General features: G+C 46.6%; 1 protein-coding gene and 1 pseudogene across 4 annotated transcripts; both read left to right on the top strand.

The window, feature by feature from the left end:
* The first annotated feature begins 100 nt into the window (after positions 1-100).
* Positions 101-715, top strand: LOC470419 (phosphatidylethanolamine-binding protein 1-like; annotated as a pseudogene).
* A 12439-nt stretch (positions 716-13154) lies between these two features.
* On the top strand, positions 13155-22724 carry TGOLN2 (trans-golgi network protein 2). 4 transcript variants are annotated; one of them, XM_009442748.5, is made up of 5 exons: positions 13155-14017; positions 14249-14940; positions 15115-15411; positions 16919-17002; positions 19162-22724. In XM_009442748.5, the coding sequence occupies exons 1-5, from the start codon at positions 13972-13974 to the stop codon at positions 19165-19167; spliced, it is 1125 nt and encodes a 374-aa protein (XP_009441023.1). In that variant the 5' UTR covers positions 13155-13971; the 3' UTR covers positions 19168-22724. The 4 variants fall into 4 exon arrangements, with proteins under 4 accessions (XP_009441023.1, XP_001165623.1, XP_009441024.1 ...); XM_001165623.8 differs by having other exon boundaries at positions 14249-15411; XM_009442749.5 differs by having other exon boundaries at positions 14249-15411; positions 16919-17021; positions 19143-22545.
* Positions 22725-23038: the final 314 nt, after the last annotated feature.

A 23038-nucleotide genomic window follows, 5' to 3' on the forward strand; every position in this document is an offset into this window, starting at 1 on the left:
AAAAAGTGGGGTCTGCGCCTTCCCAGGCCAGTGTGCTGAGCTCTCCGTGTCGCTGTTGCCGCCCACACCTGGCCTACCGCAGCACTCCCGGCTGCATGCTCTGCTTGGCCTTGCCATGCCGGTGGACCTCAGCAAGTGGTCCGGGCCCTTGAGCCTGTGAGAAATGGACGAGCGGTCACAGCACCTGCTGCATGTCACCTACGCCCGGGCGGTGGTGGACGAGCTGGGCAAAGTGCTGACGCCCACCCAGGTTAAGAATAGACCCACCAGCATTTAGTGGGATGGTCTTGATTCAGGGAAGCTCTACACCTTGGTCCTGACAGACCCTGATGCTCCCAGCAGGAAGGATCCCAAATACAGAGAATGGCATCATTTCCTGGTGGTCAACATGAAGGGCAATGACATCAGCAGTGACACACTCCTCTCCGATTATGTGGGCTCGGGGCCTCCCGAGGGCACAGGTCTCCACCGCTATGTCTGGCTGGTTTATGAGCAGGACAGGCCACTAAAGTGTGACGAGCCCATCCTCAGCAACCGATCTGGAGACCACCGTGGCAAATTCGAGGTGGCGTCCTTCCGTAAAAAGTACGAGCTCGGGGCCCCGGTGGCTGGCACATGTTACCAGGCTGAGTGGGACGACTATGTGCCCAAACTGTACGAGCAACTCTCTGGGAAGTAGTGGGTTAGCTTGGGGACCTGAACTGTTCTGGAGGCCCCAAGCCATGTTCCCCAGTTCAGTGTTGCATGTATAATAGGTTTCTCCTCTTCCTGCCTCCCTTGGCACAGGTGAGACCTGACCAGTCAGATGGTGGTTGAGGGTGACTTTTCCTGCTGCCTGGCCTTTATAATTTTACTCACTCACTCTGATTTATGTTTTGATCAAATTTGAACTTCATTTTGGGGGATATTTTGGTACTGTGATGGGGTCATCAAATTGTTAATCTGAAAATAGCAACCCAGAACGTAAAAAAGAAAAAACTGGGGGGAAAAAAACCAGGTCTACAGTGATAGAGCAAAGCATCAAAGAATCTTTAAGGAAGGTTTAAAAAAAAAAGATTGGTTGCCTCTGCCTTTGTGATCCTGAGTCCAGAATGGTACACAATGTGTTTTTATGGTGATGTCACTCACCTAGACAACCAGAGGCTGGCATTGAGGCTAACCCCCAACACAGTGCATCTCAGATGCCTCAATAGGCATCAGTATGTCGCTCTGGTCCCTTTAAAGAGCAATCCTGGAAGAAGCAGGAGGGAGAGTGGCGCTGCTGTTGTTGGGACATGGCCATCTAGACCGGCAGCAGCGCTCGCTGACAGCTTGGGAGGAAACCTTAGATCGGTGTTTGTTAAACTGATCATTCTTCACGGGAGTAAGAAAAGCTGGTCTGGAGTTGCTGAACATTGCATTAATTGTGCTGTTTGCTTATAGTTGAATAAAAATAGAAACCTGAATGAAAAAAAAAAGTTACAAAAAGTGGCCATCTACCGATTGGGCAAACAAAAAAGAACAGTTTCAACACTCAGTCATTTATTGCACATGGAGTCTGATGAATTAAAGGAATACCAATCAGAGTGTTGGGGGCTGGCGTGTTGGCAGTTTGAAGTACCATACAGCTCAGGGCTGGGTGCTTTGGCTCATGCCTGTAATCCCAGCACTCTGGGAGGCCAAGGCAGGTAGATTGCTTGAGCTCAGGAGTTCAAGACCAGTCTGAGCAACATGGCAAGACCCTGTCTCTATAGAAAGTCCCCACCCCACCCCCCAGAAAAATTAGCTGGGCATGGTGGTGTGCCCCTGTATTCCCAGCTATTCAGGAGGCTGAGGTGGGAGGATCACTTGAGTCTGGGAGGTGGAGGTTGCAGTGAGCCAAGATTGTGACACTGCACTCCAGCCTGAGCAAGAGAGTGGGACCCCGTCTCAAAACAAAACAAACAAACAAAAAACAAACATATAGCTCAGACCCAAACCCTTTACAGAGGAGTTTCTAAATTGGGAGATTTGGCTAAATACAATGGCTCATGTCTGTAATCCCAGTATTTTGGGAGGCTGAGGTGGGAGGATTGTTTGAACCCAGGAGTTTGAGGCTGCAGTGAGCTGTGATCACACCACTGCACTCCAGCCAGAGTGACAGAACGAGACCCTCCTCTAAAAAAACAAAACAAAACAAATAAACAAATTGGGAGATTTGGTAAATTCACATCTGACCTGTAGAACTACCTGAGTTGAGAGTCACCCTTGGCTCTGGATATACCGTTTAATTACAGCTAAAAATCTCTACCCAGGATTCCTACTGGAGCAAGTCACGCCGAGCCCAACCTTCCTAGCAAGAGTTTTCACAGCGTTCTACCTCTCATCACACTTGCAGCATTCTGCATCAGGTTACCCTGTACAGTCAAGCACAAGAGAAGACACCAGCGTCACCAGCAGGGGAATTCTAGAGGTTTAGAATTCTATCAGTACATGTGTCACTAAAAGCCATCACGGGGGGACTATGTCAGAATATATGTAACTAGCTGTCAGGTCTTTCCCAGTTGCCTCAGCCTTTCTACATAGACTGGTCTTCAACTTGCCCTGAGTCCAGAAGTGGACTCTTACAGCAATTTTACTCAGGAATCTGTAGCAGGAAAACAGGTTCCTCTATTAACATCCATGACTGAACCACAGATTCGTCTAATAGAAATTACACTTCACCGGGCGTGGTGGCTCACGCCTGTAATCCCAGCACTTTGGGAGCCGAGGCAGGCGGACCACCTGAAGTCGGGAGTTCAAGACCAGCCTGACCAACATGGAGAAACCCCGTCTCTACTAAAAATGCAAAATCAGCCAGGCGTGGTGGTGCATGCCTGTAGTCCCAGCTACTCGGGAGGCTGAGGCTGGAGAATTGCTTGAACCAGGGAGGTTGTGGTGAGCTGAGATCGTGCCGTTGTGCTCCAGCCTGGGCAAGAGCGAAACTCCGTCTCAAAAAAAAAAAAAAAAAAAATTCACCCTTCAACCAAAAGCTGGGCGCAGAAAGGGAAGCCCTTAGCTGACTATAGGAGGTGCCTCTTGTGGCTCCACGTGCTTCTTACACACCACCCCTAGCTTGAGTGATGCCTCAGCCAGCTCACCCTCATCCACACAATCTCTAGGAAACATGCTTCGAATATTGTCTTTGAAAAGACAACCATGCAGAAAATAAGCTTTCCTTTAGTGTGCAGTATTTTATTCAGTGCAATTCTAAAGGCAAACTTGAATTCAACTGTACTCTTTCTGCACAAGAAATGAAACTTCTCAGAGGTTCAAAAGCTGAGCTCTGCGGACTCTGTGACAAAATCTACACATCCACTGCCAACCCTCTTGGTTTCTGAAACCAACCTTTCTTCCTGCTGTCCTCTTTAAGAGCAAAACCCAACATGTATAAGGTCAGAGCAAGTGGTAGCCAGGAAAAGCTTGGGGACCTCTATCATATCCAGAGGGCATGAAGAAAGAAAACACGTCCTCTGCCAAAGGCAAAATGGAGTTTGTGAAGCAGGAGTGGTGGCTCATGCCTGTAATCTCAGCATTTTGGGAGGCTGAGGCGGCCAATCATCTGAGGTCAGGAGTTCGAGGCCAGCCTGGCCAACATGGCAAAACCTCGTGTGTGTGTAGAGATGGGGTCTTGCTATGTTTCCCAGGCTGATCTCAAACTCCTGGGCTCAAGCAATCCTCCTACCTGCAGACCTCCCTAAATGCTGGGATTACAAGTGTGAGCCATCATGCCTGGCCCCACAAAATGATTTTTAAAGTCAGTTAGAAATCAAACATACACTAGAAAGAAATACACTTGATGGAGAGATGGGAATCCTGACTCTGCTTCACACTGTTCTGTATTATTTTGCATTATTTACATGTAGTTTTTTTTCCCCCAAATTGAAAGAAAAGTTATAATGAAGAGGGGAAACTCCTTAAGGCTGATTATCTGAGAAGCTAGCAGTCCAGCGCTAAATTGTGAAGCTGACCTCTTGAGGTAGTTAACAAAGATGTTTCTCTTTATGTCTTTTTGCCAGTAGCACACTGCCCTAATTACTCCAGCTTTTTGGTGAGTTTTGAAACTGGGAAGTATGAATTCTTCAGCTTTGTTCTTTTCCACGTCTGTTTTTGCTTTTGTATGCCTCTTGCATTTCCATATGTATTGTGGAATCTGCTTGTCGATTCTGCAACAAGCCAGCTGGAATCTTAATAGACACTGTGTTTAATAGAGACTGGGTGTAGACCAATTTGGGGAGCATAGCCATGTTAACAAAACTCTGTCTTCCAATCCATGAATATAGGCTATCTTTCCATTTCTTTAGGTCTTCTTTAATTTCTTTCAACGTTTTGTAGTTTTCACAACACAAATTTTGCAATTCTTTGGTTAAATTTATTTCTATGGATTTTTTATACTATTCACAAATGCAATTATTTCTTATTTCATTTTCAGATTGTCCATTGCAAAGTTATAGAAATATAGTTGACTTCTGTATATTGATCTCAAAGGATGTGGAGAAAATAAACAATGGAAAACAAGGAGATAGTGTCCCAGAAGATAAGTGACCTGACTAGGTATAGCACTAAAGGCCTGCAAGGCAAACATTTTACATAAGGTTTTCTTTTGGGTTTTTTTTTGAGACGAAGTCTCACTCTGTTGCCTAAGCTGGAGGGCAGTGGCAAGATCACGGCTCACTACAACCTCCACCTCCTGGGTTCAAGTGATTCTCCTGCCTCAGCCTCCCAAGTAGCTGGGAATACAGGCGCACGCCACCATGCCCGGCTAATTTCTGTATTTTTAGTAGAGACGGGGTTTCACTATTTTGGCCAGGCTGGTCTTGAACTCCTGACCTCGCGATCCTCCCAGCCTCCCAAAGTGCTGGGATTACAGGTGTGAGCCACTGTGCCTGGCCTGTTTTGTTTTTTTTTAGACAGAATCTCGCCCTGTTGCCCAGGCTGGAGGGCAGTGGCAGGATCTCGGCTCACTGCAGCCTCTGCCTCCTGGATTCAAGCGATTCTTGTGTCTCAGCCTCCCGAGTAGCTGGGATTACAGGCACCTGCCACCATGCCCAGATAATTTTTGTATTTTTAGCAGAGACGGGGTTTCACCATGTTGGCCAGGCTGGTCTCGAACTCCTGACCTCAAGTGATCCACTGCCTCGGCCTCCCAAAGTGCTGGGATTACAGGTGTGAGCCACTGTGCCCAGCCAACATATGGGTTTATAACTTGCTTTATTTTTGGTTAACAATCATATGCACATATTACTATAGGAAAGGAGGACCAACAAAATATTCATGATAATAGCTCTGGATTAAGAATATTTTTCTGGCCAGGTGTGGTGGCTCATATGTGTAATTGCAGCACTTTGGGAGGCTGAGGTGGGAGGATTGCTTGAGCCCAGGAGTTCAAGACCAGCCTGGGCAACATAGTTCAAGACCAGCCTGGGCAATAGTCTGTCTCTACAAAAAGTTTAAAAATTAGCTAGGTGTGGTGGCATGCACCTGTAGTCCCAGCTACTTGGGAGGCTGAGGTGGGAGGATTACTTGAGCCTGGGAGGTCAAGGCTGCAGTGAGCTATGGTCGGTCTCAAAAAAAAAAAAAGAAAAAAAAAGAAATATCTTTCTTACTTTGGTTCATCTTTGTTTTATAATTTTTCTATAATTAACATATTACAGTAATAATTTTAGAGCATTATATGCTACATACGGTGTTAAACACTATATTTTACATGAATAATCTAATTCTTAACATTTTAATTTCCATTTCATAGTGAAGAAACAGGCCAGGCGTGGTGGCATACACCTGTAATCTCAGCACTTTGGGAGGCCAAGGTGGGCAGATCACTTGAGGTCAGGAGTTTGAGACCAGCCTGGCCAACATGGTGAAACCCTGTCTCTACTAAAAATACAAAAATTAGCTGGGTGTGGCGGCACTCACCTGTAGTCCCAGCTACTCGGGAGGCTGAGGCATGAGAATTGCTCAAATCCAGGACGTAGAGGTTGCAGTGTGCCAAGATCACACCACTGCACTCCAGCCTGGGTGTCAGAGTGAGACCCTGTCTCAACATAATAATAATAAAGAAACAAATATTTAAAGTAATTAAGTAACTCGTCCACGGTCATGTGAATTACTTGTGCAATACGTATTAAAGAATAACACTTAAGGACTATATTTCTATCTGTTTGGCAGATTAATAATACTCACTGCTATCAAAGCTTTGGCAAAATAATAGAATTGCTTTATCTTTCTTTCTTTCTTTTCTTTAGAGATTGGTTCTCACTCAGTCACCCAGGCTGGAATGCAGAGATCATAGCTCACTGTAATCTCCAACTCCTGGTCTCAAGCCAGACTAATTTTTAAATTTTTAAAATTGAGACAGGGTCTCAATTTGTTGACCAGGCTGGTCTCAAACTCCTGGCTTCAAGGGATCCTCTCGTCTTGGCCTGCCAAAGTGCTGGGATTACAGGCATGAGCCACTCTACCAGGGCTACTTAATCTTTCTAAGCATTTGTCTTACCTTAAAATGCACCTAACCAGTACTTAACAATAGTTACTAACAATAGAAAACTAAAAATAATACGGATGTCCAATAGCAAGAGAACTGTCACAATTATGATCAACTAATAGATTACTTTTTATGAAACCATTAACAATCCTGTTTTGAACAATATTTAGTTAGAAAAATTGTTCCTATACTTACCTTTGAACTCCATGATTACATTTCCAACTAGATTATTTTCACCTGGCTGTCTCATGGTCCACAGTACACAGAAGCAATTAACCATAAGCAAATTCATTTTCTATGCCCCACCCCCATCAGACTTGCTTCTCCATTAGTGTTCCTTCCCTCAGGGAAAGGACACCGCCACACCTTCTTCACCATCACTCCTTTTTCCCCACACCCTGTCCATCTTCAAGGCCTGTTAGTATTACCTTCACATTTATCTTGAGTCCAATTACTTCCCTCCATTCTCACTTTCCCTATACTAGTCCTACTTGGACTATTGCATCAGTCTCTTAACTCTTAAATTCACTCCTCCCTCTGAGAGGTGACAGCATGCTGGCAGTCCTCACAGCCCTCGCTCGCTCTCCGTGCCTCCTCTGCCTGGGCTCCCACTTTGGCGGCACTTGAGGAGCCCTTCAGCCTGCCGCTGCACTGTGGGAGCCCCTTTCTGGGCTGGCCAAGGCTGGAGCCGGCTCCCTCAGCTTGCGGGGAGGTGTGGAGGGAGAGGCGCGGGCGGGAACCGGGGCTGCGCGCGGTGCTTGCGGCCAGCGCGAGTTCCGGGTGGGCGTGGGCTCGGCGGGCCCCGCACTCCTAGCGGCCGGGCAGTGAGGGGCTTAGCACCTGCGCCAGCAGCTGCTGTGCTCAATTTCTCGCTGGGCCTTAGCTGCCTTCCCGCAGGGCAGGGCTCGGGACCTGCAGCCCACCATACCTGGGCCTCCCCCACCTCTGTGGGCTCCTGTGCGGCCCCAGCCTCCCCGACGAGCGCCGCCCCCTGCTCCACGGCGCCCAGTCCCATCGACCACCCAAGGACTGAGGAGTGCGGGTGCACGGCGTGGGACTGGCAGGCAGCTCCACCTGCGGCCCTAGTGCGGGATCCACTGGGTGAAGCCAGCTGGGCTCCTGAGGCTGGTGGGGACTTGGAGAACCTTTATGTCTAGCTAAGGGATTGTAAATACACCAATCGGCACTCTGTATCTAGCTCAAGGTTTGTAAACACACCAATCAGCACCCTGTGTGTAGCTCAGGGTTTGTGAATGCACCAATCCACACTCTGTATCTAGCTACTCTGGTGGAGACTTGGAGAACTTTTATGTCTAGCTAAGGGATTGTAAATACACCAATAGGCACTCTGTATCTAGCTCAAGGTTTGTAAACACGCCAATCAGCACCCTGTGTCTAGCTCAAGGTTTGTGAATGCACCAATCGACACTCTGTATACAGCTACTCTGGTGGGGACTTGCAGAATCTTTGGTCCACACTCTGTATCTAACTAATCTAGTGGGGAAGTGGAGAACCTTTGTGTCTAGCTCAGGGATTGTAAGCGCACCAATCAGCACCCTGTCAAAACAGACCACTCAGCTCTCTGTAAAATGGACCAATCAGCAGGATGCGGGTGGGGCCAGATAAGAGAATAAAAGCAGGCTGCCCCAGCCAGCAGTGGCAACCCACTCAGATCCCTTTCTGTATGGTGGAAGGTTTGTTCTTTCTCTCTTTGCAGTAAATCTTGCTGCTGCTCACTCTTTGGGTCCACACTTCCTTTATGAGCTGTAACACTTACCGCGAAGGTCTGCAGCTTCACTCTTGAAGCCAGCGAGAACACGAACCCACCGGGAGCAACAAACAACTCCAGATGCGCCGCCTTAAGAGCTAGCTGTAACACTCACCGCGAAAGTCCGCAGCTTCGCTCCTGAGCCGGCGAGACCACGAACCCACCAGAAGGAAGAAACTCCCAACACATCCGAACATCAGAAGGAACAAACTCTGGACACGCCTTTAAGAACTGTAACACTCACCGCGAGGGTCCGCGGCTTCATTCTTGAAGTCAGTGAGACCAAGAACCCACCAATTCCGGACATACCTCCCCACTGAAGTTCTTCATGCTACAACCAGAGTAATATTTAAAAATTTGGCTGAGCCCAGTGGCTCACGCCTGTAATCCCAACACTTTGGGAGGCCGAGGTGGGTGGATCACTTGAGGTTAGGATTTCGAGACCAGCCTGGCCAACATGGTGAAACTCTGCCTCTACTAAAATACAAAAATTAGCTGGGCATGGTGGTGGGCACCTGTAAACCCAGCTACTCGGGAGGCTGAAACAGGAGAACTGCTTGAACCCAGGAGGCGGAGGTTGCAGTGAGCCGAGATTGTGCCACTGCACTCCCGCCTGGGCGACAGAGTGAGACTCCGTCTAAAAACAAAAATAAAATAAAATAAAAAATAATAAAAATTCCCAACCCTTAGCTGGTCTGATGGTATTGGGTTATCAGAACTTACTAACATTAGTATCACTACACTTTGTATTAATATATAACACCCCATGGCTAAATTTGATTGTCTTTTAAAAATCCCAATTCTGATTCTATCTTTCCTCTACTTAAAACTCTAGCGATATCATTATTGTTAAGATAAAATACAAAACCCTGGACATGCCCCATGAGTTCTGCATCATTTGGACTCCTTTCCTCTATTGTCTAGTAATTTGGACACCAGGTCAGGCTTAATAATTTACTGTTCCCTCACCAGACACACATACCCTTGATAAGCCAATATCTTTAAATGTTAGTCAAACACTTATTTAGGGGAGGTAGAAATAATTTTCTTTTCCCTTTTTTTTTTTGAGAGAGTCTTGCTCTGTCGCCTAAGCTGGAGTGCAGTGGTGCAGTCTCAGCTCACTGCAACCTCTGCCTCCCAAGTTCAAGTGATTCTTCTGCCTCAGCCTCCCGAATAGCTGAGATTACAGGCATGCACCACCATGCCCAGCTAAATTTTTTTTTGTATTTTTAGTAGAGACGGGGTTTCACCATGTATGTCATGCCGGTCTGGAACTCCTGACCTCAAATGATCCGCCGGCCTCGGCCTCCCAAAGTGCTGGAATTACAGGCTTGAGCCACCGTACCCAGCCAGAATTTTTTTTTTCTCGTCTTCTCTCTTTTTTTTTTCCATTTTTTGGGACAGAGTCTCACTTTGTTGCCAAGGCTAGAGTGCAGTAACCTGATCACAGCTCACTGCAGCCTCCACCTATGACGCTCAAGCAATTCTCCCATCTCAGTGCTGCTGGGACTGTAGGTGCACACCACGCCCAGCTCATTTTTAAAATTATTTGTAGAGACGGGGTTTCGCCGTGTTGCCCAGGGTGGTCTTGAACTCCTGGGCTCAATCAGCCAGCCTCGGCCTCCCAACCAAAGTGCTGGGATTACAGGTGTGAGCCACTGCACCTGACCAGAGTTTTCTTTTAGAAACAAATTAATTTACCAATTCATTTCTTTTAGCCTAAGTGGAGTCAAGGTTCTAAATAGTTTGGCAAAAGATTTCTCACTTCCTGTGATTCTTATTTTCTCTTCAGTAATAAGTGTATGTGTGAGAGACATTTTCTTACGACAGAGAAACATATTGAGAACATAATTGTTTTTTAAATTAAAAAATATCTGGCCTGGGCGACAGAGTGAGACCCTGTCTCAAATAAATAAATAAATAAATAAAAATAAAGCACTTGTTCCTGAAAATTATATGCCACTATATGCACTATTCTTTGAAATTCTGAAGAACTCTGATTGACTAGAACTGCATATCATGTAAGCCAAATATTGCCCTCAGTAGACTCCAGAGGAGTTATTTCCCCTGGCAGCCATAGTTCTTTCTGGCAGGAGAGGGACTAGTTTACATTTCAATCAAAGTTAACTGGCATACAGCAGGGCGCAGTGGCTCACGCCTGTAATCTCAGCACTTTCAGAGGCTGAGGTGGGTGGATCATTTGAGGTCAGGAGTTTGGGACCAGCCTGGTCAACATGGTAAAACCCCGCCTCTACTAAAAATACAAAAATTAGCCCGGCGTGGTGGTGGGTGTCTGTAATCTCAGCTACGCAGTAGTCTGAGGCAGAAGAATCATCTGAACCCGGGAGGCGGAGGCTGCAGTGAGCTGAGATCACGCACTCCAGCATGGGCGACAGAGGGAGACTCCATCTCAAAACAAAACCCACAAAGTTAACTGCCTTATTTTCTGTTGTACTTTTTGTGCTTAGTAGATTCATGTTCTAGACAATTCTCAGGTCATTTGTTCTTTAACCTGGCTCTGCTCCAGCCTCTTTCCTGCCTTTCTCCTTGTTCTCTATTACCTGACAATCATAGTCTTTAGACTTACACAAAATACCAGGTCCCCACCTGTCTGCAGGCCATTGTATTAGGTTGGTGCAAAAGTAATTGCTGTTTTTGTCAAACAGCAAAAACGGAATTGCTTTTGTACCAACCTACTACATGCTGTACACTCAGCCAGGAAAGCTCATCCTCCTCTTCCCTTCATCTTCCCAGTATGTACCTGGGACATAGCTACATCCTTTGGTCCTCAGCTTAAAGGTCCCTTCCTCAAATGATCTCATAGTTTCTATAATTTTCTTTCTGGCAGTTCTTGGAATGTGCATGCACATACACACATTTGTGTAGATATTTAATATTTATGTATCGCAAACTGCATGCTCCATGAAGTTAACACCTACCTTAAAAATTTGATATAGGGCCGGGGGCAGTGGCTCACGCCTGTAATCCCAGCACTTTGGGAGGCCGAGGAGGGTGGATCCCCTGAGGTCAGAAGTTCAAGACCAGCCTGACTAACATGGAGAAACCCCATCTCTACTAAAAATACAAAATTAGCTAGGTATGGTGGCGCATGCCTGTAGTCCCAGCTACTCGGGAGGCTGAGGCAGGAGAATCGCTTGAACCTGGGAGGCAGAGGTTGCGCTGAGCCGAAAATGCGCCATTGCACTCCATCCAAAAAAAACTTTTTTAAAATATAGTTGTACATATTTATGGGGTACATGTGGTGGTATTTTTATACAGGTATACAATATGTAATGACCAAATCAGGGTAAGTGGGATATCCATCAACTCAAATATTTATCTATTCTTTGTATTGGGAACACTACAATTCTTTTCTTTTAAAATATACAATGTTTTTGTTAACTATATTTTCCTACCGTATTACTGACTACAGACTTACTCCTTTTATGTATCTGTATTTTTGTACCCATTAACAAACTTCTCTTCATCTTCCCTCCCATCTTCCCTTCCCAGCCTCTGGTAACCACCTCTACTTCCATGAGATCCACTAGTCTCAGCTACTTGGAAGGCTGAGGTGGGGGATCACTAGAGCCCAGGAGATGGAGATTGCAGTGAGCTGAGATCGTGCCACTGCACTCATGCCTGGGTGACAGAGTAAGACCCTGTCTCAAAAAAAAAAAAAGAGAGATGGGATCTTGCCATGTTGCCCAGTCTGGTCTGGAACTTCTAGGCTCATGTGATCCCCCTGCCTCAGCCTCCCAAAGTGCTGGGATTACAGGAGTAGATATCTTAGATATACTTATTTCCTTTCTTTTGTACATACCCAGCAGTGGGAATACTGGATCATATGGCAGTTCTATTTTTAGTTTTTGAGAAACTCTGTGCTGTTTTCCTTTTTTTTTTATAGAGACAAGAGTCTTGCTACGTTGCCCAGGCTGATCTCGAACTCCTGGGCTCAAGCCATCTGCCTGCCTCAGCCTCCCAAGGTGCTGGGACTACAGGTGTGAGCCTCCATGCCCTGCCAATACTGTTTTCCATAATGGCTGTACTAATCTACATTCCCACCAACAGGATATTAGCATTCCCTTTTCTTCTTATCTTTGTCACCATTTTGTATTTTTTTTTCTTTTGATAACAGCCATTCTAATTGGGGCTGAGATGATCTCTTATTGTGGTTTGGATTTGCATTTCCCTGATGATTAGTGATAGTGAGCATTTTTTCATATATCATTTCTATGTTGTCCATTTGTATGTCATCTTTTGAGATATGTCTATTCAGCAGGTCCTTTGCCCATGTTTTTCTTTTTTCTTTTTCTTTTTTTGAGATGGTTGCCTAGGCTGGAGTGCAGTGATAAGATTTTGGCTAACTCACTGCAACCTCCACCTCCCAGGCTCAAGTAATCCTTCCATCCTCAGCCTTCTGAGTAGCTGGGATTACATGCACAGGCCACCATGACTGGCTAATTTTTTGTATTTTTGGTAGACATGGGGTTTCACCATGTTGCCCCGGCTGGTGCCCATTTAATTATATTTTTTCCTTGAGTTTATTATATATTCTAGTTATTAATCCCTTGTCGGATGGATAGTTTGCGAATAGTTTCTCCCATTATGTAGGTTGTTTCTTCACTGTTTCCTTTGCTGTGCAGAAGCTTTTTAACTTGATGTAATCTCATATAAGACCTATAATTTCTTAAATCACTGTCTCCAAAGCACCAAGCCTGGCAATCGTTCATAAAGTGATTTCAGACATTTAATGTATAAACATAACAGTAACTGTAAACGGTGAGATACAAAACCACTTACCTGATTATCCCAATATGGGGAGAAAATAAATATGCATAGAAGAAAAGAGAAATACACTAATTAAGAAGGGAAAGAGTCCTTTTTTTTTTTTTTTTTTTTTTTACAAAACGAAATGGACACATAATAAACTAATGTAAGCGGTAACCTGTGGAGGAGTAGGAAGACTTTTCTAAAGTCTGTTTACTTTAAAATCCGGTTTTCATTTCTGAAACATTATAATGTATTATCTATTCAAAAACATAAAATGTTTAGAGGGCAGACAATACACTAAAACATTAATAGTGATTATCCCGGAAGGGTAGGAGTCAGGCTTTGTTTTCTGCTTCTGTATCAGAAAAAGGATGCACTTTTTGGAAAAGATGTTTGGCGACCTGGAAGGACACCGTCTCCGTGGAGTCGGGAAGGAGGAGGGCCAGGATGCGAAGGCAACGCTTTGCAGGTGATCGGATGGATTTATTCCCACATGGGAGAGACCAGAGCACAGCACGTTTGTGTACTGCCAGGAGGGAACCACGAAAAAAGCAGAGGATAGAAACGCAAGCACACGATGGTGGTGGCCAAGAGGCGCCTGCCCCTAGTGACCTCACTTCCGCGGCCAGTGCGAGAGGCGAGGGAGCTCCAGCTCTGCCTGTAAGGTCTCGGAAGTACGAGGCGGAGGGGACGAAAAACGGAGGGCCAGACTGTTGTGGCTGTGGTGGAGACGAGAAACCAGGAAGAAGAGGCTCGCCTTCCACTCGGCGACCGTAAGCGAAGCAGCCGAAGGCGAGCGCAGACATCAGCAGCTGCCCCCTAAATCCCGCCCTTCGTCTTGGCGGCAGCGGGAGACTGAGAGACGCGCGCAGCAGGGGCGGGACTGGAGAGGGGCCCCGCGCGCGGATCTCGCGAGAGCGTTAGAGGGCGGAAGCGCTATCCGAGCAGGATGCGGTTCGTGGTTGCCTTGGTCCTCCTGAACGTCGCAGCGGCGGGTAAGACCCTCCATCCCGCATCCCACTCTTGCCCCCAGATCCCCCATTCTCACCTGGGCAGGTCACCTCTAGGCTCGCTTCTTCCCTACCCGACCCACCTCTTCGCTCGCCATCGTCTCCCGCCCCACCCCCCAATCCCCATTCCCCCGCTGCTCCCGATCTCTTCCAGTTCTGAGGAGTTCCTTCTTCCCGCCTGCCCTTCTCCGGTGCTAACTCGTTTTTCTATTTCAGGAGCCGTGCCGCTCTTGGCCACCAAAAGTGTCAAGCAAGAAGAAGCTGGAGTACGGCCTTCTGCAGGAAACGTCTCCACCCACCCCAGCTTGAGCCAACGGCCTGGAGGCTCTACCGAGTCGGATCCGGAGCCGCAGACTCCAAAAGACAGCCCTAGCAAGTCGCGTGCGGAGGCGCAGACCCCAGAAGACAACCCCAACAAGTCGGGTGCGGAGGCAAAGACCCAAAAAGACAGCTCCAACAAGTCGGGTGCGGAGGCAAAGACCCAAAAAGACAGCACTAGCAAGTCGGGTTCGGAGGCGCAGACCACAAAAGACAGCACTAGTAAGTCGCATCCGGAAGACAGCACTGGCAAATCGGGTGCGGAGGCGCAGACCCCAGAAGACAGCCCCAACAGGTCGGGTGCGGAGGCAAAGACCCAAAAAGACAGCCCTAGCAAGTCAGGTTCGGAGGCGCAGACCACAAAAGATGTCCCTAATAAGTCGGGTGCGGACGGCCAGACCCCAAAAGACGGCTCCAGCAAGTCGGGTGCGGAGGATCAGACCCCAAAAGACGTCCCTAACAAGTCGGGAGCGGAGAAGCAGACTCCAAAAGACGGCTCTAACAAGTCCGGTGCAGAGGAGCAGGGCGCAATAGACGGGCCCAGCAAGTCGGGTGCGGAGGAGCAGACCTCAAAAGACAGCCCTAACAAGGTGGTTCTAGAGCCGCCTTCCCGGAAAGACCATTCCAAGCCCATCTCCAACCCTTCTGATAACAAGGAGCTCCCCAAGGCTGACACAAACCAGCTTGCTGACAAAGGGAAGCTTTCTCCTCATGCTTTCAAAACCGAATCTGGGGAGGAAACTGACCTCATTTCTCCCCCGCAGGAGGAAGTTAAGTCTTCAGAGCCTACTGAGGATGTGGAGCCCAAAGAGGCTGAAGATGATGATACAGGACCTGAGGAGGGCTCACCGCCCAAAGAAGAGAAAGAAAAGATGTCCGGTTCTGCCTCCAGTGAGAACCGTGAAGGGACACTTTCGGATTCCACGGGTAGCGAGAAGGATGACCTTTATCCGAACGGTTCTGGAAATGGCAGCGCGGAGAGCAGCCACTTCTTTGCCTATCTGGTGACTGCAGCCATTCTTGTGGCTGTCCTCTATATCGCTCATCACAACAAGCGGAAGGTAAGTCGACAGCGGCCTTCCGGAGGGGAGTGGGGTTTCCAGCACCCTGGAAGCTTGGGTGTGGGTGGGTATCCCGTCACTAGATGCCCGTGAGCACTGGGGACTTTAAAACAAACTTCAGTTTTTTCCTCAGGCCCTATTAGGCCTCTTTACTCTTGTTTTGTGAATCGTGTTTTCATCCTGTCACCTGTTTACTCTGAGTGTCCTCTGCTACTGCATTAGGAGCCAAGTTAGGACATTATTAGGATCTGACCTGACTTGGAATCTCTTCCCATAACTTTGCACTTAGGCCCTTCACAGCCTCAGAGGACCTGAGTACTTGACAGTTAAAGCACGTACCTTCCATCCTATTTCCATTCTTGAGACGATATGTCATTTCTAGCTTCCTTTCCCAACATTCTCTCTTCCATCAGCAGTGGCACAAAGAATGGTTTCAATTACTGCGTCTTCGATACCAGGACCAAAGAGCCCAGGGACTTCTGAAATTAATAATAATTAGAAGAAAGCCCAGAAATTGCACAGACACGTACACCTGTTACTTTTTCAGCAGGGTTTGGTCTGCTTATTAGCAACCACTCTAATGACAAAATGATTGCATTTCATGTTGAGCCCCCAACATTTAGAAGCTAGTTTCTGTAACCTGCTTAAAATTGGAGAGTCCAATTCTGGCCATAAGGCCTATGGCTATAAAGAATAAAGGGGAAGACCTTTAGTAAAAATGTGCATTCCTGGCCCGGTGCAGTGGCTCCTGCCTCTAATCCCAGCACTTTGGGAGGCCGAGGCAGGAGGATCGCTTGAGCCCAGGAGTTCGAGACCAGCCTGGCCAACATAGCAAGACCTCATCTCTACATATAATAAAAAAATTAGCCAGATGTGGTGGTGGACGTGTGTGGTCCCAGCTACTCAGGAGGCTGAAGTGGGAGGATGGCTTGACTGTGGGAGGTCGAGGCTTCAGTGAGCCATGATCACGCCATTGCACTCCAGCCCGGGTGACAGAGTGAGACCTTGCCTCTAAGAAAAAAAAAAGTGTATTTCTTATTCTATGTCCAAGTGTCCATTATGCAGGGTAACCTTAGTCATGAAATGAGATTGATAAAGAATGTAGTTGATGTAGCATCGTGGGGTGAAAAAGTGCATTTGTAGATAGGAAATTCTGATTATGACTTTTTTTAAAGGAATGTCCTATATCCTAGATATCTCTAGGAAGGAGTTGATAGATCTTTGACTGTGTACCTTTGAATAAATCAAACAGACTTCCTCCCACACGCTAGAGCTCAGACAGCCTCTATTTGTTATTTCCTATTAAGCAATACAAAGGATTCTGATGTAATTAGGCTCTGTCTTTCTTAAAATGGTTATAGTTTAAATAGACCTCTGTGAGTGTACTGCTCTTTCTACAGTCAGGGTCATTAACAAATATGCTACCAGGTGACTGCCTCTGATTTCAGAGACTGAACTATGTCATTACAGAGCCACCTGTTAATCATTTTCTTTTTCCTTTCCTCAGATCATTGCTTTTGTCCTGGAAGGAAAAAGATCTAAAGTCACCCGGCGGCCAAAGGCCAGTGACTACCAACGTTTGGACCAGAAGGTAAGGAAGGAGGAGCCAGGTCCATGGGAGGGATAGGAGGGATGGGCAACGTCAGATGGACCCAGTAGTGGGCTTGCATTTGCCATGAAGCAGCAGTGGCCGATTCTGGGGATGCTGTTGCTGTTGCATTCGCCGTTTTTAGACAACAAACTAGAAACATCTAGATACACGTATCTGTGACGTTAGAGCTAGCAGAGACCTTGGAATACTCTACAGCAGCTACCTCCCTTCACAGATGAGGAAATAGGCCCACGCAGAAACACTCTTTTTTTTTTTTTTCCGCTAAGTTTCTACTGCAAGTTAGTGGCAAACTCAGGACCTGATAGCAACTCCCTAGTCTCCCAGTCCTGAGCTTTCTGCATTCTGCCAGCGCTCCATAAACTTTAATAGGCATTTGAATCACCTTGGGGAATTTTGATAAAAAGCATTATCTGATTCATTAGATGTGGGGTGGAGCCTATATTTCTACATTCTTTTTTTTTTTTTTGGAGACGGAGTTTTGCTCTTGTTGCCCTACAATGGTGCAATCTCGGCTCACTACAACCTCTGCTGCCTGGGTTCAAGCGATTCTTCTGCCTCAGCCTCCCGAGTAGCTAGGATTACAGGCGCCACCACCACGTCCAGCTAATTTTGTATTTTTAGTAGAGATGGGTTTCTCCATGTTGGTCAGGCTGGTCTCGAACTCCCAACCTCAGGTGATCTGCCCGCCTCGACCTCCCAAAGTGCTGAGATTACAGGCGTAAGCCACCGTGCCTGGCCTGTGTCTACATTCTTAGGAAGTTCCCAGGTGAAACCAAATGCCACTGGATCCACACTTTGTGTGGTAAAGTGCTAGACTACGCTCCCTGGAAACACGAGCCTGGAAGCACGTAGGCCTCCAACTCCCCACATCAGCCTGGCTTAAGCACTGTAGGCTGGAGTTCCTGAGTACAGCCAATCCATTCCTCTGTCAGACAGATAAGCCCTCCTTCCACCCCATGGCAGCAGAGCTAAGCAAGGGTCTCTCTAAAGACAACCTGTCTAAGCAGGAAGACTGTACTCTCACTGCGTTGCTACCAGCATGCACCCTTCCTTCTGCTTTCAGCATAGCAACAGCCAGGACATTGGCAAAGAACCATTGGTGGCCCAACTATGAATTGTTCCCAGACTTCCTGCAGGGAACACGATTCTCTTGCACAACTCAATATTAGCTACAGAACGAGCCACTGAGCTCAGAACATCTTTGCTAACTAGTCCAGTAGGCTAGCTTTACAATTTAGCTCTGGACTACTGCCTTTTCAGATAATTGACTTTAAGGATTTCCCTCTTTTATGATTTTTGTTTGTTTGTTTTTGAGACGGAGTCTTGCTGTGTCGTCCAGGCTGGAGTGCAGTGGCGCAATCTTGGCTCACTGCAACCTCCACCACCCGGGTTCAAGCAGTTCTCCCTCTTCAGCCTCCCGAGTAGCTGGGATTACAGGCGCCCACCACCACGCCCAGCTAATTTTTAGATTTTTAGTAGAGATGGGGTTTCACCCTTTTGGCCAGGCTGGTCTTGAACTGCTGACCTCAAATGATCCACCCACCTCAGCCTCCCAGAGTGCTGGGATTACAGGCGTGAGCCACCACACATGGCTTATGATTTTTAAAAAAATACACATGTGGCTGGGCATAGTGGTTCACGCCTGTAATCCCAACAGTTTGGGAGGCAGATCACCTGAGGTCAGGAGTTCTAGATCAGTCTGGCCAACATGGTGAAACACCATCTCTACTAAAAATACAAAAATTAGCTGGGCATGGTAATCCCAGCTACTACTGAGGAAGCCGAGGTGGGAGAATCGCTTGAACTTCAGAGGCAGAGGTTGCAGTGAGCCAAGATCATGCCACTGCACTCCAGCCTGGGCAACAGAGCAAGACTCCGTCTCAAAAAAGAAGAAAACCACCACCAACAAAAAACACATGTAAATAATTCACAACAGTACAGAACAGTATGAAGCAGAAGCCAGGATTCCTCTCTCTCCATCAAGTGTATATCTTTCTAGTGTTAGGTTTCATTTCAAACTTTAAAAATCATTTTGTGTGCTATTTTAATTAATTGCTGTTTCTGTGGTGGTGGGTCAGTATGTCTTAATTCTGAATGTTTTCCCTGCACCTCCTAAAAGATCTTTTTTCCCCCCAAAGTCCTAACAGAATGGTATATTCCTCTGGAAAAAGATGAACGTCACCAATGGATTGTGCTGCTCTCGTTTCAGCTTTGATTTTTTTGTCCTTGAGAACCTTGTCCTCCCTGCTGATTTGTTTCTAAATCAAAAGAAATGAAGAAAAAAGTACTGTGACCTAAGAGGCACCCTCCTCTAGGATTTAGTGGCGGGTCTGGGCTGGCAGAGGTAGGGGGCTGCTTTGGGCTTTGCACCTGCACTTTGGTGACATTGTTCTTCTGTGTTCCCTTTATTTATGCTGGTGGCTTCCATCCGTTCCTCCTCTGAGGGTGAGTGGAGGGGTATATGGAAACACGGCTAAGACCAAAGGGAGATCCCAGCCTGGGCAGGCTGCGCTGCTGACCACCCTCCCTGGGGCCTGGGCTCTGTAGGAAAGTTGGTCCTTGACTGTGGCATTGCACTCTGCACTGTTTCTCTCTGCAGACCTAGGGGAAAACTGCAGGTGGAAGTGCTTTTCTACTAAGGCCTCTTTGGGGGGGATGTGCCCTACAGAAGACATAGAAGATGGGGAAATGCCGATGGGCAAAGAGCTACTTTGAATACATAATTCTCTTCAAAGACTTCAGCAGCAAACCAAAACAGCAGGTTAAAAAAAAAGATGCTTTTTTGGGTGCAAGTCTAACCTGTCTAGCATGAGATCTTCTTGATTTTCTGATTATTTTATGTAGCTTGAGACAAAGTGAATCAACTTCCACTTAGTTGTACCGAGCATAAAACAGAACTTGGGCTTCCTGGCAGTGAGGCCACTGTCCCATCACAGATTTTTAAAATAAATATGATTTGAAGTAGTGTGATCTTTCACACAATCATACTCAGTAGGAACTTTTTGAAATAGGGCAAGTTTATGTTTCATGCGAGAAAACATGAAGGAGGGTTTTGGTTTTGGTCTGCAGTTTTTCCAAAGGGCTTTTATGAGATACATTTCCCACAAAGTCCATTTTGCCTTTGTTGCCTAAAACAGAAAAAATAGACTTAGATTTATTAATAGAAACTATACTCTCTGCCAATTTTATCTCAGTGTATTTAATGGTCCTTTAATCTGATATAAGATGCCAAGGGTATTTGATAAAAATTCTTCTTCCATGCCATGTCAGGAGTTAATACAAATGAAGAAATTCCATGGGTTCCCCTGGGATAAGTGAGGGTAGTGTCTTGGACAACACTATTGTTTGAAGGTTTATCTCTTCTAATCATGCTCTACCGCATTGTAGAGAGCCTAAAGAGAGTTGTTTCTGAGCTGATCTCAGGGAAATACAAATAACTTGGGAGATGAGGGAAATAAGATGAATTCTGTGCTGTCAAGGCAGTAAGTCTGAAGAAAGGACCATGCTTCTTATATTATCTTCCACCTTGCTTAAAACAGCCCATAGCTTTGAGTTGACATTTTCATTCTTGGCGGGTAGCCTACTTTATGAAGGTAAGGAATGAACTCCTACCCTTCTTGGGTCGTTCTCTGTACTGATGCATTAGTCTTATAATACTTTGCACCAACCTGAGGAATCTTCTAGGCTTCTCTAGCATCCCCTAAGACTGTGGCTATTTCACTTCTCTCTCCCTGCCTGCCTTCCTTTTCCTTTCCTTTCCCCTCCTCATGTTTTCTGGTTGTGCCCATCTATACCAACTCCTTTCCATCCACCTTCGTATGCACCCAGATTTTTCTGTTCCCATCTGTCCTATTTGTTATTCATCCCGCTGCTCAACTTCTCCAGTATGTTGCTTCCCTTAAGTTGCCATTCATTCTCTTCATGACTTTTACTAACTCACTTCGGTCTCTGTCTGTCAACTAAACTTTTCTAAAGGTTACCAGTTATCCAATCACCAAATCCATGGCTTTTTCTCAAAGCTTAGTCTTGTCCTTGACAGAACTGGACACTATTGACCATCCAAATGGAAATTCCCCTTTCTTGGTGTCTCTGACAAATGGTCCTTTGCCTTATCTTGTGCTGGTGGTGAAGAGGCCCTCAAAGCCAGGCCTCTCTATTCCTTTGACTGTCTCCTCAGCCATTAACCCATTCTTCATCCTCGGAGTGAGTGATTCCCAAGTCTTTGTCTTGGCTTAATCCCTAAAGAACCCAGTTCTGCTGGTATCGAATAGTTCAGCTTGGTTGTCATTTAAAGGAATTTCTCTCTTCTGTCCATCAGCCTGTCCCTCCCAACTGTCTAGGACAGTCTTCAGTCACCTAAATTCCTAACTGCAGACTTTTGCCCTTTTTCTCTCTCATCACCAAAGTCCTATCCATTTTTTTTTAATAAAAGATCCTTAGCTACAGTCTTTCCATTTTCCTTGCTTCTCTTATTGCACACCCCCAGCCCATTTTGCTTCTCTCTTGGATTTTGTTTTTTCAGATCCACATTTATTGGGTTTCCTGTCCAGCTTCTTGGAAAGGAGCTCAATCTTGGAAAGACTGATCTTTCCAAAATATTTTCCCTGGTCTGAAGCTTTGGTCTGAACTTCTCAAGGCTTAGAGAATCCAGTTACAGACCTTTTGGGGTTCAGGATGCTATAGATTGACACCCTCCTGCCTGTTTTTCTCTGCATCCCAACCTGGCCAAGGCCCCTCCTGTGGGGTGCCCATCTGTGCCTTTATTCCGGCTGTGCCCTCGACTTTCCAGCTTCCCATGGTTGTTTGGTTAGGTGTCTCTCCCTTCCTTCTTTCTCCTTCCCCAATCCGCCTGTTTCGTCAGGGCCCAGTTTGTTTCCTCATACACCTTCCTCACTACCCCACCCCACATGGTCGACTCTTTCCCTCAGCTCCACCAGCTCTTCATCATGCCACTCATTTCAGAACTTCAGCAAAACAGGGCAGTCAGGATCTGATGTCTTTCTGGTCTCCCTAAGAAAACTAAGCTCTTGAGGGACAGCCCTTGGCAATGCTTTCCTATCTGCTGAGCATGGTGACCTTCCTTAGGACTTCCAGAGTTCAGTTCCTTCTGGCAGAGAGGTTTTCTTTCTCCATGCCATATGGATGTGACTCAAATGAGGGGTCCCACAGCTTTTCCTGGCTACCACTTGCTGTGACCTTATACATGTTGGGGTTTGCTCTTAAAGAGGAGAGCAGGAAGAAAGGTTGGTTTCAGAAACCAAGAGGGTCGGCAATGGACGCGTACATTTTGTCACGGAGTCCACAGAGCTGAGCTTTTGAGCAGACTCTGAGAAGTATCATTTCTTGTGTTGAAAGAATACAACAGGATTTAAGTTTCTCTTTAGAAATTGCACTGAAGAAAGGCCGGGCGCAGTGGCTCCCCCTGTAATCCCAGCGCTTTGGGAGGCCGAGGCGGGGGGATCACGAGGTCAAGAGATCGAGACCATCCTGGTGAAACCCCGTCTCTAATAAAAATACAAAAATTAGCCGGGCGTGGTGACGTGCACCTGTAGTCCCAGCTACTAGATAGGCTGAGGCAGGAGAATTGCTTGAATCTGGGAGGCGGAGGTTGCAGTGAGCCGAGATCGTGCCACTGAACTCCAACCTGCCAACAGAGCGAGACTCCGTCTCAAAAAAAAAAAAAAAAAAAAAAAGAAAGAAATAGCACTGAAGAAAATACTGCACATCAGAGGAAAGCTTATTTTCTGCATGGTGTCTTTTCAAAGATAGAATATTTGAAGCATGTTTTCTAGCGATTGTGTGGATGAGGGTGAGCTGGCTGAGGCATCGCTCAAGCTGGGGGGTGGTGTGTAAGAAGCACGTGGAGCCACAAGAGGCACCTCCTATAGTCAGCTAAGGGCTTCCCTTTCTGCGCCCAGCTTTTGGGTGAAGGGTGATTTCTATTAGACACATCTGTGCTTCAGTCATAGATGTTAATAGAGGAAGCAGTTTTCCTGCTGCAGATTCCTGAATAGA

Source organism: Pan troglodytes, chromosome 12, assembly GCF_028858775.2.
Source record: "Pan troglodytes isolate AG18354 chromosome 12, NHGRI_mPanTro3-v2.0_pri, whole genome shotgun sequence".
In the NCBI taxonomy this organism is placed as follows: Eukaryota; Metazoa; Chordata; class Mammalia; order Primates; family Hominidae; genus Pan; species Pan troglodytes.